The sequence below is a fragment of the Rhagoletis pomonella genome, unplaced genomic scaffold (assembly GCF_013731165.1).
Source record: "Rhagoletis pomonella isolate Grant_MI unplaced genomic scaffold, Rhpom_1.0 Rhpom_scaffold_00002, whole genome shotgun sequence".
Lineage (NCBI taxonomy): Eukaryota > Metazoa > Arthropoda > Insecta > Diptera > Tephritidae > Rhagoletis > Rhagoletis pomonella.
This window is the reverse complement of record NW_023458556.1, coordinates 71,089,409-71,106,444: the sequence shown is the minus strand read 5'-3', so window position 1 is coordinate 71,106,444 and position 17,036 is coordinate 71,089,409. Positions and strand designations below refer to the sequence as shown.

At 32.7% G+C, this 17,036-nt stretch overlaps 1 protein-coding gene across 3 annotated transcripts in view; it reads left to right on the top strand.

The window, feature by feature from the left end:
• LOC118734033 (tyrosine-protein phosphatase 10D) overlaps nucleotides 1-17,036 on the top strand; it is a 451,470-nt gene that overhangs the window by 19,236 nt on the left and 415,198 nt on the right. For all 3 annotated transcript variants that reach the window (XM_036463726.1, XM_036463725.1, XM_036463724.1), the window contains exon 2: nucleotides 1,202-1,820. In XM_036463726.1, the coding sequence (XP_036319619.1) occupies nucleotides 1,536-1,820 (285 nt within the window). In that variant the 5' untranslated portion in view covers nucleotides 1,202-1,535. The remainder of the gene's footprint in view (nucleotides 1-1,201; nucleotides 1,821-17,036) is intronic.

Here is a 17,036-nt window from a genome sequence, read left to right as displayed (position 1 = left end):
ACAAAATAATTATTTATATTTTGCAGGAAGAATTATATATGTATATATGTACATAATAACTAACTTGTGACTCGTTGAATTTTTTATTGGAATGCCAAGCAGTTAACTGGTAAATCTGCATATTCACATACTATGCATTTATAGTTAAATACACACTCATACATAAGAACATACATCAATACATACGTGTAGTAAACGTAAATACTATTAAAAAAATTAAAAGTTAACGATTCAAAGAGCGAGAAAAGAGAACGAACTAGATAATAAGTTTGTTCCACACGAGCCCGCGGTTGCCAAAAACAGCCCATAAAGCGTTCTTCACGCTAGAAATGTGGGTAATAGAGAGCGAATACAAACAGCCCGGACTTTTTTCCGGGTAGAAATGTGCAAGAAGTTAGTTTGAAATAACAGCCGTTGTTTGTTTACATCCGATAGCAAATTTTGTAAAATACAAAAACGGAAAATAGCACTAATGGTTCAGAAATGTAGGTATTTGCTAATTTTATTAGCTACATAAGATAAATACACATACAAATCATTGTTTAGAACTGATTTGTTAATTCCGAACACGAAAAGTGGTTTTGTGTGTTCCTCTTGCTCTGGGCACTTTTAGCGCGGGTGGACACATTTTTGGCACTTGTGAGAGAGTAACTTATTTTTACGCTCTAATTACCAAAATAACCCGAAAAGCATGTGGAACAAACCTAATGTCGTCTCCTGGGTTGTGAGTGTTTTTAACAACTACTGTTACTGTCAGATTGACGTTTGCGATCAATACTTTTGTCGTACTCTCTTGGTTCGTAGTTAGGGTTTTGTACTGCAACTGATGGAATTCAATTACATACATTTTTGCTATACATATTACATATAATCGCACTGAAGTAAATAAAATGCTCAGTCAAGCCTAGATATGTATGTATGTGTAAGATTGCAAAAGCGACTGATCAGTAAAAGTAGTTGCTGGGCAAATGAGAGGCTTAAAATGTGAAACCATAAAAACGCCACACTCATACTTGTGCGAATGAAATGTTGGTGATATAAAGACAGCAGTCTCTCTTGACTCATTTTTCGCAGAGCTTGAGGCAGTTAAAAAACTACTTTGGAGTAATACATAGTGTTTGGATATTTCAATATGGGCATATACATACTAAGCTTATTTTTATTTACGTACTTACATATTTTTATTTGTTATCGCCATTAGCAGTTGAATAACGAATTTTATACACATATCAAAAAGTGAGAAACGTGGTTTTAAAATAAAAATTGTGCTAAAAACCAGTTGAAATTCGCGTAATCATGAAAGTGGACGTGCTTAAGACTTCAACAACCTTTACTTAAAATCGACGAAAATCTACAAAATTTGCATTACGTATTATTCATGGCAATATACATATGTATCCAAAAAAGTGAAATTATATATCTACATACGTACGTAGATACTACAAAAATTATACCAAAACGAAAAGAAAAAATATAATAAATTAAAAATCAGTTCTATTAAAAAGTGAATAAAAGTGTTGATCGTACGCCTGAAAATGACAGCCAGCAAAATGAGCAACGACTTGTCTGCTAAAAAGGTTGCCACAAAACCAACAACAAATGCAACAAAAATTAATATGGCACCAACACAATCAGCCACTTCGTGTGGAGTTGGCGAATTCGAAGCGAGTATCCAAACAACTTATCGAATACAAAAGCAAAATCAACAAAAAACAATACAGACAACTACAAGCAGCAAACAACAGCAGCAACAGAAGCAGCATTTGCAACTACAACGAAACTTACTCATTGGATTAATTTTTACAGCATTTTGCGCACAGGTGAGTCGTAAAAATGCATCAATACATTCACAAATAAAAACAATATCCAATATGAGTACGAATTGAACATTTAACTATGAGCTTGTACAGTATTGCCTTGATAATTGCGATAAATCAAAATTGGCTCCCTTAATATCGTGGATGCGAGAGTTGATAATAATTACACTGTTCGGCAGGTGGCTGGGGAATTGATGAAACCAAGTTTTTCTGAACGCCTGGATTGTATATGGAAAAGCAATTTCTCAGTTTTCCCAGTTTGATGATTATAAGGGTTTTTCAATTGAAGTTGGTAGCCTTAAAAACAACTAAAATTGATTTAAATGCATATCGAGCCCTTACCGCCAAAATAACATCAGCATTTAGATCACAGCTGGGCAGCGTCTGCCCGGCGGGCAACTGAGCGGCGCATTCGCGTATACATACAACCCCAACGGTGTTTATACATATGGTCCCAATTGAGTTATATGGTATTTCTGGGCTCCTGAAGGGAAAAGCCCCTAATGACTTTATAACGTCCTCTAGAGAAATTTCGGAAAGATTTCTGAATTTTAGACGAGAGGTTCTGAGAAGTTTCACAGACTACATGATAGGACTTGAGGTTTTGTTACAGGAAAACATTGTGTGATTGTCCATGTACAAACTAGGTCAATGGCTCTCTTACTTCAGGGATCGGCTATCATCTCCGACTAGAATCAGTAACACGACACCCTCTCAAATGCCTAGTTTCATAATGGAATAAGGATGGTGTAAATTTTTATGGGACCAGCTCAGTAGATCTTTAAGGTAAATGTATATAATTCCGGGGTACTAAGGATTTTGCTGACGTTTTAATTTTTTTGCATTGAAACTACCAAATGTAAATTAAAAAATCAATATCTTACCTTTAAATCGATCAACTAAGATTAGTTTCCAATTATCGGTAAAGGAACATAACTAGAACTATAATGTATATTAATAAATTTAATGACACCTTAATATGTCTAAATCCGTGGCAAAAATTCTTTGATGTAACTAATTCCGTGATAATGTGTTCCTAATTACGGCCATGCAATAAATATACAGATTTAATGTTATAAAAATGATGATACCTTTATTATTTAACTTAAAAAAATAATTTTAATTTAAGCACAAATCAAAATTTGTATTTACCGAAAATTTTAATTCGTACAAATTGTGTTTTTAAGAACTTAATCACAAATAAAAGTTATTTCTAAGATAACTTTCAAAATAAATAATAATCAATGTTCTTAAAAATTATTTGACTAGCTCCGAACTTAAACAAAAATATAAAATCAATGGAATAATTAGTACAATGCAATAGCAGTTCTTTTTCTACCAACTACTTAAATCATAAAATGCATAAACTCCACGGTTTTTAAGTAATACTGGTGATTCCAATCTTCTTATGACATCTGAAGCATCATAGATGAGCACGTCCACTTTGTCAGGCCAGCGGCAATTTGTTCCACTCATTTTCATCGTCTTGACTTTGTATCTTTTTCCTGATTGGTCATCGATTATACTCATTACTATACCGGGAAATTTTTCTTCCTCGTAACTAACACTGGAGCACAAATTTGAATTTTTTTTGCTCCAAGGAAGCCCCTATCCAGTTCCTATGTAGAATCGCCCGAGAGATTTGCAATTTACCGTTATTCAGGTAAAAAAGTGGTTCCACTTAATCACATATATTTTACGGACCAATTAAGCAACCTTAGTACAAAATATGGCATATGAAAGAAAAAATATCTCCATAAACCGTGTACGCATTGTTTTTCAATAGGCCTGATAGTTTCTGAGAAATTATTTAAACATTCAAAATTTTTTGTTTTTTAATATTGTTATTGAGATTCGTACCTCGATTTTGTTTATTAGAGAAAATTGAAAAAGCAACAAAGTCTAAACGGTAGAAGTTATAGCAGCTATTTCGGAGATCACCACATCTCCTCATCAGACTTCTTTTTTCTAGACTTCAGCAGGGATCAAACCCGCTTCATCGATGTGCAAAGTCAGAAGCGCTAACCATTTTTTTTTTGTAAATAGAAAAATGAAAACTTTAACAGGGGACAAATAAAAACATTTAGCTATCAAATGACAATACGGAAAGATTTTTTATAGAAAAAGGATCAAGAAAGCATGTTAATCATAAGCCATGAACACATGAGTAACACTCTTCTACTCTAAAAATTTGTGTCTAATGGGCTGATAAATTTTAAAACCTACTTGAGGAAATGGTCCTTAGCTTCTGATCATGTATTTTGTATAATTTTGCAGCTTATATACATATACTAAATTTGTGATCATTGATATTATTCAGAGCTGCGGCCAAATCTTATTTTGAGTGGCGATTTTTTGCCATTTTTTATGTAAAATAAAATTATACTCGTTTAATGTAATAATCAGCGAGTGGAACACAAATTTTAAATTATTTACTAACAAAAATAAGCGCTTTTTTTAATAATTTCTGAACCGAATTCAAGGAAATGCTAGTGTAAAATGTTGCGCCGCAAATACGTCCTTCTCTTCTTACAGCTTTAACGTAAATGCGTGGTATAGCACGGAATAAAGAACATGTACAATTGAAAGAACATAAATCCGTGACAGCAATTTAAACCTTAAATTGTTACATATCATCGTGTTTTTTTTTTTGTAATTATCAATATGATCTCTAAATAATGATAATGAATTAAATTTTTGATACATTTTCAACATTTTACTGTAAATAATAGAAATAACAAAAATTCTATAATGTCAATAATTCATTAGAGTGTAGTTAATCACAGCTATTTACCATTAAAATATTAACGTTTAGGTTAATAAAACTATAGCAAGGAAATACCTCAACAATTTCTTTAGGGTTTAATTTAATGACAAAAAGAATTAGTGAGATAGTTTTTGTAAGAATTTAATCAAAATAAGGAAAAATGTAAAGTGTTGAAAAGCCCTTTTTCCGTGTTAGGCACGGAATTATGTACCTTGTAAACGAAATATGTACATAATTCCGTGAATCAGAAATATCACTTTTAAGGTAATTAAATCTACCGGGACGAATTTAGCAGTTACCCAAACAATTAACAGATGTTTAATGAATACTAAAATATAGTCATAGTGAGAAAAATACTTATCGTTAAATTTTTACAGCCTTAAGAAAATACACTACAGTCGTTAACACTTCGCCTAGGACATCTCTTACATGATGTTAATTCTCCGAACTACAACTTATAGACTGCCTGATATTATATAAATATAATCCATAAGTACAGTCAGAATAGACCTTATTAATTCTTAAAAATTAAAGTTTATGCTGGTAATTTTTATTTGATCAAACATTCTACCAATTCCTTATTTAACTAAAAAAATCGGAATTCCACGGAATAACGTACTACCCCGCAATTGTGTGCATTTACCATATAGGTCGCTTTTATATCCTCAAATATTAATAAAAGACTTTACCTCTTCAAATCGATATTTTGATTTTGATAATTTATATTATATTTTTGAAATAGTGCATTTGATGGCGTTAAATTGTTGCAAATACTACACTTGTTGCAGATTTATGCAATTGCATAAGCAAAACAAATGGTTGCCACTCAGAAACGGCGAACTAACCGACTTCAAGCTAATTATGCGTGTCAGTGCTCAGGCTACAATGCGTAATTGGGTGGAGTTGAGTAACCGAACAAGTGAAGGTTAGCGTTTGTAAACGACGCGTTCACTGGAATAGACCTGTTTTTGCTGTGCAGTTTATGGCCAGCTCGTGTTCTGAAATGCACATATTCAAAAATGTGGTATATAACAATGGAATTGAGTCGAGAAAAAATGAAATATTTGAACAGAGATTAATGTGCATGGCAATAGTGCTAATGCCCTGAAATTTGGAATCACATATTTTTTGTTTGTACGCAAGGTTTTCGAAATATAATAAATACACAGTTTTATTTCGAGTTTTACCCAATTTGACGTTCCTCTTGTCGTTCAGCCTACATAATTTTGAAAATGGTCTAAGTCATTGGGCTTACCCTTTGTGGGAAACGCACTAGTGCCGAAATGGTTCTTTACTAAAGAATATAGAACCATTAAGTACTAGGCACGTTAATTTTCTTTTGCATGTCAGCAACTGTCGAATTCAACCTTGCGATGTCCTACAAAGTGTCAATGCCCCTCGCTGCATTCCTTTTTTAATGGTACCGAACCAGACCTAAATGCGACAGATGGGATCTGATTCGCTCTGTATCCCTTTTCTATATTTCCGAACCGTTTCTAAAATCGACGGACGAAAAAAGCAACATGATTTAGTTTTTCCATAGCAGCGATTTTAAATAGTTTTGAAAAAAATGTATACACATGTGTTAAATTTTAAATTAAATTTGTTTGAAGTAATTTAAACTGAGCATTCAGAAACACGTTTACATAACTTGGGCTGTGGCTAGGGACAAAACGATACTAGTAAATACAAGTACATACTCGTTAGTTTTCGTCCGATACCAAGATTTTTTAATCTAATTATTATTGTGAATAGCTAAAAATGATTGTCAGTTGAGTTACCACTGAAAAGAAAGTCCTACAAAGCCAGACTTATTATCATCTAATTAACAGATGGCTAGATTGAAGTGAAAAGTTGCTAAGTCCAATTTTTGTGAACTCATATTTGGATATAGGAAGCAAGGTAAATTAAAAACGCAAAGTCTCCAAGAGGACTAACTAACGTGCTTGTTTTATTTCCCAATAGAGGAACAGAAAAATCGATAGGCTCACAAAAAATTCTAAATCTTTTAACTTGCAACGGCACCTTCTGGAAAATTCTTGAAGGAGATGTTTGAAAAGTTTTTTTCCTCCCCTGTAAATTTTCTACAAATGGACTTAACAACTTTTCACTCTAAACTAGCGATATGAGTGGCTACAAAAATTATCAACATGATTAAGTACTTCTTTCAGAAATATTTATACCATTGTTACTCTGCAAAAATGCTGTTGAACAGTGTTATAATACAGATACCTTTTATAAAGTAATTAATTTGTATGAAATAAATTATAAAATAATTGTTTTTGATCTCAATCGCTTTCTCTTTGTGCAAAACAAATATTTATATAACAAATAAAATACGTACATAAAAAGGAAGCAAAGTCTATTAACAAAATTCTGGGGACTTTTTAAAAACAAACTTATTGGACTTTGCACTTTTTTCTCGTTTTTTGGGAGGCCATTCTAGTAAAACATGTTTAAAAGCTTAAAGTTTTTCTTAAAAAGATTAAGTACCATTCATCTAAAATCAAAAATGATAGTCACATAAGTTATTTTGTACAAAAATTCATAGATATGTGATAGCGTTTTTTTATACAAACAATTCTTATATAGGTACAAAAATCGATATAAGTAGGTGTCGATACTTTTAGCCCGATACTTAGTAGATATGCAATTTTTTGTGTATATATGGTAGGTATGAGAATCGGATCTAAAGTATATTTCATACCGCTAGGTGAAAGGGGCGTGGCACCTCCCATACAAACCGAATTATTCATATTGCATATCTCTGGAAGTGTTCATGGTTGAGTACTCGAACATGGTATGGAAATATATGAAATCAATCTCATACTATCAGAGAAAATGGGCTATCAGAAAAGGGGGCGTGGCGCCTTTCAAACTCACTGAAACTATTACGTATCGTCACCTGAAATGCAAAAAGACGTAACAAACAGCATCGTTTAAATGCAAAAAGTCATAACTAATAAAAAATTCAAAATTCACTTTTTGATTTATATCATCGAATTACAATTCCCCACATCACTTTTGCTAGATTATTTAAGACGTTAATGGAAATATGCCTTCTGATAACCGTAATATTACATGCGTCATTGAAAATCATGAACGTGAACCGTTGGTGAAAATGTTGGACCAAAATATTTCAATACAAAAAATTTATTTTGGGCGGGACGAAGTTCGCCGGGTCTGCTAGTATCTTATATTATACTGGTTTACAGCAAAAATGTTCTATAGATGCCACTATCCAATTCCTATAAAGAATTTCTCGGTGATTCCGAAAATCGACATAATTTTTTTTCTATGGATAACTTTTCGAGATATTTGCAATTTACCGTTATTCAGCTTAAAAGAGAGTGGTTTCACTTAATCACGTATATCTTAAGAACTAATTGAATAATTTAATACGAAATACGGGAAAGGAAATCTAATAAAATTCTCCATAAAGCATATATACAGCACTTTTCGATGGCCCTGATAGTTTCTGAGAAATTAATTAATCTTTTCTGACACCTCTCGCTTTCGATGCAAACACTCTAACTACTCAGGTGTACGTGGCGTATGAGTAACACTCTTTTCTGCATATAAAAAATCCTTGCACATTTTAATTTGATCAATCATTACTTTCTTATTTATCTTTCGATTTTCTTCAATGGTAGCTTAATTTTTTTGTAAGGGAACAGGCTTTAACACAAGTGTAAAACATTTACACAGAAACTGTTATTTTTTAAATTTTTTCGCTATTACAGTTTGAATTTTTTCCATTTTTTCATCAGAAAAACCAAAAATCCGGAATGATTAATTAATTTCTCAGAAACGATCGGGGCTATCGAAAAGTGATGTATGAATATACTTATGGTTTATGGAGAATTTTATTTGCTTTCATTTGCCGTATCTCGTATTACGATTATTCAATAGGTTCGTAAGATATACGTAATTTAGTGGAACCACTCTATTTTTTAAGCTAAATAACGGTAATTTTCAAATATCTCGAAAACTTATTTATAAAAAAAAATTAACTCGATCTTCGGAATCAGCGAGCGATTCTACATACAAATTTTATGGTGGCGTCTGGAGAACAAAAACAAAATTCAAATTTGTGATCCAGTGTTATTTATTATTTTTCATTTAATTAATAAAGCAATTCATCTAAAGGCGTTAATGCCTCGCAACCATCTAAAGCTTGTAGACTTGCTTAATTTTCTATAGAAAATCGGTTTATTTACCAGGTTTACTCTGTTACGAGGCATTTACGAGATTCCATGAATATCCATAATGAATAACTTCTAATATTTAATTGTGTTATTGCCTCATCAATAAATTTTCATTTTAAATACATTAATGGATAACTTTAAAATAATAAATCTAATTCGTTAAAAGATTATAACGTTTATTAGTTAACCAGAGGGGCTACTCTATAATGCGATGCGATAGGCAATTGTACAGCGTATTACTTCCGATATACATATTTGCCTATCGCTTCCGCATTCCCCTTGCGTATCGAATTACAGAGTAGCCCCCCTGGATTTCAACTTTAAAGAAAAGGTTATAATTCCGAAGAAAACCCGATAGTATCGATACAATCGATATTTTATTGGCGAAAACATCGAAAAATCGATAGTTTCAAACATCGAGATTTTTGCATCACTAGCTACAGGCATTGCACTATGGGAAATTTGACCCTATTTTGTGGCCAAAATTCTAAAAGTTGAGATATCAATTTAAAACTTGGCCCAGTAGTAGGACTAGAAGTAGTGGCCTTGCCGCGCAAAAATTAACCCTTAATGGTCACACCTCCAAAAAATAGCGTAATGGTCCCACGGGGTCCAGTGGACCCCAACCCAACTCGACTCGAATCCTCCACTGACCTTAAGTTTAAAACTTTCTCTTTGTTATCTGACAGGTTTTTTTCCAACTTTTAAATTATAACACCGTGAATTGTTTCATAAAACTCATGATTTTATACCAAGTAGTTACCTAAGAAAAATTATAATTTCGCAGTATAAGATTATGGGGAAATAAGAGATCAGGGACTATTCTACCGATTTATGATGAGCTTTTTTAAACGTTTTTAAAATTTTTTTTAAAACACTAAATAAACTTTTTTTTTTTAATTGTACAATTTTACTTTAAAGTCACTTATATGTGGACGTTTTTTTGGCACAACCTTTAAACTATAATACAAGTTTTAATTGGTAAATATTCTGCTAACCTTCACTCTTTCTTTCCACTTTTCACTTTTGAAAAGCGGGAAATAGATTACGAGATACACGCATTTGAAAGTGGCACAAAATCAAGCTACACATTTTTCGTTTAGAGAAAATTTCGAAACTATCTGTTTGAGGGTTACCAAATCAACGGTAAGTCAATTTATCGAAAATCAGAGTATACAGTTTTTTACTCTGAAGTATTCTCTGTAAAATAAGACAAAAAAAAAATTAATTTCAAGCAAGTCAAGAAATTGACTTTTGGCCACAAAATAGGCTCAAATTTCCCATAGTGCATTGTTCAGATTTAACACCTATAAGGCCACTAAATCACACAATTATTTGCGCAAATAAATAATTTTTCGAACTCTTATTTGATTCATATTTGCATCAGTTTGCACTAATTGCGCGAAAATACTTATGTGGTGTATTTGGCGCATTATACTCGGAACATTTTATGATAAAAATTGGCTTAATAGTTTTCACTTAAGTTAATTTTACAATTATTTAATTTCTTCGGAATTACTATTTAAATTAATTTAATTTTTGTTTTATTAATTTTTTTTTCATGTCACGCTTCATTGTAAAAGGCAATGACACGTCTGCGCCATTCGTGACTACTATTCAAAATATCACATGACCATCAACCGTCTCCCACCTCGAATTGGCTCATAGCCATAGGCGGTGAAAACAACAATGCCGTAGCGACAATGCGTGAAATTCTAATAGATTTATATATATCTTTAGCTCAACTTTGTGAACATTACAGCCTATCAGTGTGTTATACATATGTGCATACATATGTATGTGTGTATGTTTGCTTATAAAAGAATGCATACCTAAATACATAGAGACAAACATTTTTTGGAGGAGAATAGGAAAGTAGATTGAGGTTTACAATTCATTGTAAACAATGCGAACGTTGGTAGCGTAACACCATTCTCATTATCATCATATTACAAGGGCCCAAATTATGCTCACGCCAAAAGCCAAATTACAATGTCTGGAAATTATGTTTCATTTAAACTTCAACGACACACCGGAGCGAATATTAACATATGCCATTATGTATGTATGTGTCTATGCATGTAGATACCTTCATATATATACATACATATGTATGTACATATACTAACTTGTTTGTACATATAAAGCTAGTTGAAAAACTTTCCTTCGTGTAGTCATGCAATTATAGTCAAAATTATTTTTAAACTATTCTTTTGTGGCATTTTTCGCAATACGAATACATATCTATGCAGCGTTATAGAGGGTTCTACATATGTAAGTCTAAACGACAACTTTCCTAAAACATAATAATTTGCAAATTTCACACGAATATTCGCTTCAAATTAAGAAAGTAACCTACATTCAGGTATTTACAATTATTTTTTGCTAATGTAATTAGCATTAAAAAAAATATATGAGCTCAGCACAGTCCTCATGGACACAGGTTTCTCAACTTAGCGCTACAGTCAGTGTTGCCGCGGCGTTCAGAAGAAATGTATCACCGAAACTCCCTAAAATGGATCAAAGGTATCATGAAAAAAAATTTGAGTATTAAAGTATCAATCTTCAATAAAACTTCTAATTCTTAAATTAAAATGGTAGTTTGATATTTTAATTGTGATCGTTGACAGTTTTTATTAATATTTTTTGGTTTTTATATAAAATACAGAGTGAAAATAAAGCTTTTTTTGCATACTTACTTAACTAAAATCACATATCAAATTGGTGTTTAACCAGTGCTAGCCAAAAAGAGAAAAGTCTTAAAATGAGAATGTATTAGTTATGCTACATAAAAATGAGAATGTGTTGGTGGTAATGCACGGAGAAAAATTTCTGTCGGCCGCTGTGGTGTAGTGGCAAGCAGTGCACGCTTTCACTCATCAGCACCTGGGTTCAAGCCCTGGTCAAAGCAACATCGCAAAAAATATGGAAAAAAGGTGTTTTCTTAACAGCGGTCGTCCCTCGGCAGGCAATGGCAAAACCTCCGAGTGTATTTCTGCCATGAAAAACAGTTTCTCATAAAAATACAATCACCGTTCGGAGTCGGCGTAAAACTGTAGGTCCCCCGCTTTGTGTGACAACATCAAGGCGCACGCCACAAGTCGGAGGTTAAGCTCGGCCAAACACTAACATATGTGTAAGCGCCAATCTATTATTATTTATTATAAAAACTTCGGTATGTTTTTTAGCATTTTTTCATTGGGCGATATTTTCTAGAGCTAAACAACATAGAAAGCAAGTTAATGGCCCTAAGCAGGAGAAAAGTTGGTAAATTTTTTTATGTATTTTAATTTTTAGGAGATAATTTAAATGTGGATTACTGAGCAAAAAAGCTAACGTGCTTCGAGCACCCTGAATATTAAAAGATAATTTCGTTAATTTCAAATAGAAGTTAAATAAAAATATATATTTCTTTTTGAATAAGGTAAAACTTGAAATTTATAACAATTTAAAATTACGACTAAACGAAAAGATAACTAACAAATGTATGTTTTAATTCAGGACTTGTCTTGTGTTTAAAAAAATTACATAATTCACATAACTGCATAATTTATTTATTTTCTTCAGATCCTGAATAACAAAAGCTTTGAGAAATTCAAACAAGCTTTAAAATTAAAAATAAAATTAGAATATATAAAAGATTATAGACAATAACACTAAATTGTGTGTGTCTGCATAGTACTTAGAACTAAACAATGTTTTTTTAAGACAACATTTATTGTTATTGTCTATAATCTTTTATTTATTTTTATTTTTATTTTAAAGTTTGCTATTGCCTGCCGAGGGCGACCACTGTAAAAAAAAAACTTCTTCTGGTATCGATGGACTAGGGAACAAACCAAGGTGGGTGGCTGGCATATAAAAAATCCCTTGAAAATTTAATTTAAAAATTTCAATGTAGTTGATTGATTAATCTTTATTACTATATATGTGTAAGGTCTATTTAAAAAATAAAATTTCGTTGCCTCAAGGTACTGGCCCAATGCAGGCTTGATTTGCTTGATTCGCTTTGATAAATGTCAAAAGTTACTTGGAATATACTAAAACAGCTTTGCTTCACTTGCTTTAAGCACCCTAAAGTTTCTAATAGGCAAATGTTTTATTTGAAAGCGTTTTGTGGGTTTTTGACTAAAAGGTATGTTCCCGTTCTAAATGAATTCAAATAAACTGCTGCACACTTTTATGAACAAAAATTTGCTTACGTAATTAAAAAATATATATTATAAGTAATTCAAAGTTTAATAAAAATGATTCTATGTTTCCATATTTATATTTAACAGATCGCTGGCTGAAAAGTTGCTAAGTCCATTTTTACTAATTTTACAGGAACCTTGAATACATGTTTAAAGCAAAGCAAAACTCCATACGAATCAGAACGATTCGATCTTAATTAAGATTTCGTATTATTTTGGCCTTTCATTGAATATAAACGAGAAAAAAAGGGAAAATTATTCTTAGTGTAAGGGAACAGAACTTGACTTTTTAACTACGGAGCTGGTAGCTGGCAGGCCGCCAATTTTTGAAGTAAATCAAAGCAAATTAAAGTAAGTAAAGCGTGCAAAGCAAGCCTACATTGAGCCAGCGGACTCACCGGAAGTGGGTAATACGACGAAAGTTAAAGAGTCCCCGACTTGGTAATTCAAATGTTTCCGTTTTCCAATTAAAACATTTTCACTCGTTTCCGAAGTCCAGGACGAGTTGAAGTTCGAAGGTCATTTAGAGGTTGAAAAAGGCGCTTTCGAGAAAAAGGTTTCAAGCAAAAGTTACGTGTTTTCATCCTCATAATACGAATCGGTAGTAAAAACATGTATATCTAACTTAAAAAATGAACTCCCGGCCAGTTTAACCCATTTCCGGTAGAAACCTATTCCACCGCGGGAGTTCTATCACGCATTAAGCTGTCGATAAGCCTTATTTAGTAGATTGGTTTCCACCCTCATATTATGGATAGACTTGACTATTGCCTCTGGAGTTACATTGTTGAAGGCCCCTTCGATATCGAGGAAGCCCCCTATTGCATAATCCTTATGCGTGAAGGCTTCTTCTAATTACTTTACCAATGTGTGCAGAAGGTGGAATAATCAAGTTGAGCTCTTGAAAGATAGTCACGAGGAGTCGCGTTTCTTTCGTACGTACAGGTCTATCAGTCTCTAGCGTTTTTAGCAAAAAAGAAGTAAGACTGATGGGTCTAAAATCCCTAGGGGAAACATTAGAGCTTCTTCCGTCCTTCGGGATGAACGCAACACTGGAGGGTACTCCAAGCCTTGGGGATGTACCTGGTGTTCACACAGTTCGCATAAATAGGAGCCAACCAATTGCACGACAGGTATGATGCCATCGGTCCGCGGAGACTTGAAGGGTTTGAACGAATTTATCGCCCAGGCCATGTGACGATCGTCCAGAAGATCGCAGAAGTACAGGACCTGAAGTACAAAATATTGCAAAGAAGTACATTTGACTGTACTGCGAAGTACAAGAGCTAAAAAAGGAGTACTGTACTTCCTAAAGAAGGTATTGCGCGCCAAGCCACGATATGTACATACTTCATTCATGCTGTTATTATGTTAGTAACAATCAATTTGCATGCAGCCATTTTTAAGTGCTAAGAAATTTTTATTAACATACGCGCTCGTTGCTGTACAATTTTGAGTGAATTACAGCGGCGCATGAAAAATGATGTGTCTTTTTAACCAGACTCCATCTAATCCGCTGAACCCGTAAATTGCGAATTTTTTGAAATTTTTTTCACACTTTTTGCCATTTACTCGAAATTTTGGGGGTGTGCGAGTCAAACGGAACTCAGATTCGCATTCAGCGGTTCGAAATACATGTTGGTAGGTGGGTCTGGTTAAAAACACACACCAATTTTTTTGTGTGTGCCGGTGTTATTACTGTAAACATTCTTTTTGGCTCCAACGTTTGTTTTGACTACAAAAGTAAATTTATCTCTCAAATATTTATAGCATTATACTATATGTACATAATAACATATTCATGTACATATAGTATGTATAGCTACTTGGACAAATGTATACACAACACACCCATTTAGAAAACAAATATGTATATACACGCAGGCATTCCTGGACTTTATTTCGTCATTAGTTTTATAGCCAGCAGCACGCTAGTACATATTTAGTACTTCCCGTTCTTGCCATTTAAAAATAAATAAAAGAAGGGCTGCACTAATGTTGCCAGGTTCGACGTTTTAACTGTAAATTACAGTTTTTTAGCCAAGCTTACAACGGTTTAAATTACCATCTAGTACAAATCAAAGTTTCGTATCAAATGCTCAACAAAATTAACAAAGCAAAGTTAACAGTTATGTTTTTTTGTTTTTAACAGGTCTATTCTGCACGTTACCGAAGATTTTGTAACCGGAAAATTGTATTACCAAAAAATGTTACCAGTTCTTGTCACCGCGATTCTACATACGTTGGTAAAAGTTAAAATATTCAGCAATTCAGCTATGAAGAATTGTGTAAATTCTGGCATTGCATATTTCACGGGGCAATACTTTGTTACCAGCTTATGAGATGGTACAAAATTTACCGGTTACAAGAGTACACAGAATGCGAAAAGGGTTTAAAAATTGACAGTAACTTTATTTACAGGTTACAAACTTTTTAGTACCAGCGCAGAATAGACCTGTAAATGTATCTTTTTGTTTTCTTATGTTTAATAAAATTGAAAAACCTATATTTTTTTATAAACACTTCGTTTTTAACGGTTACAGTTTTTTGGTCGAAGGTGCATTTTTTCCAGAAATTAACAGTAAAAAAAAACTCCGGCAACACTGGGCAGCATATATTCACATTTATATGTACATACTTCACTTGTCAGCGACATCAACAAACAAATGTTACACAATCTTAATGACAACAATTTAAAACAGCCAGACCAATATCATCATCAACTGCAGCAGCAGCCGAAAAAAATACGCGATGATTTACAACTTTGCGGAATTTAGTACTGATGTTTTTTTTCATCAAGCAATCACTTTTATAACAAATACGTATTTGAAAAATATCTTTTAACATAGAACGATAACTAATGTATAAAAGTACTTTCAGCGATTTCTTTGTTCTATGTAACTATCATTTAAATCAGTGATGATCAAAAAAGCGCCCGCGCAGTGCTGCCGTTTTATATTTTTTTCTAGTAGTAAAAAACGTCATTTATTTTTATATATTATATAATAGTACCAGGTTGACCGAGCTTCGCCCGGAGTGCATTTACTTTTTAAACTTTTCATGATTTGGATAGCTTTAAAAAAATATTTTGGAAATAAACAAAAGAAAAATAGGATTTCGATATCTATTAAGCAAATTCCTTACTCTAAAATTTATGTGGCAACCCTGTTACGAAATACTCTGGAATGGATGGTACATATCTTTTGATCGTAATGTACATAAAAAAAATATTGATTGAAATTAAAAAAATAAAAATTTGTATTACATAGAAACGTGGCAACCCTCATGGAAAATATTTTCTGACCAAAGTTCTTAACAATACCTTTCATTGGATATGCATATTGCGATGTTTAAGATAAATTGTGTAGAATCGAAAATAAGAGACAACTTTACACTATTATCCTAAGAGATAACAGTTTGTATATAGGGAAAGCATTGTTTAAGAACCTTCTCTTGGTACTCATAAATAGTAACATTATACCTTTTTTTTAACAAAAAATTAAATAAATATGCAATTCAAAATAGGTGGCAAGCCTATTAAAAATATTTTTAATTATGGATCATTAAAATACCTTCCATTTGATGCCCATATTATGATGTTTTAATTAATTCGTAACAAATTTCGAATAGGTGGCAACCTTATACGAGTCTTCTCGGGGATAATGTCTATTCAGATAACCTTAAAATCCAAAACATTATCGGTGTACAAAATTTCAGAGCTGTTTCCGAGAACCCTGTGGATATATATATATATATATATATATATACAAGAACTGCTCGTTTAATATAAGATTTTAAAAGGCTTTTAAACTTAACTTAAGGCCACTTAAAGTAGGCATCGTGTAGAGTGAGGTGGAAATTTTTGAGGCAGAGATCTAGAAGAGGTTCTCAATGTCCAAGCCGTATTATTTGCAGTCCTCAAGGACAGGGACAACACTATGGAAAATAGGTAAGGGGGGATCAAATGCGCGCAAGTCATTTGACAGCCTTCAAACTAAGTAATTTAAAACTAGGCAATACAATCTCAGCTAAATTATATTTTACTTTAAAT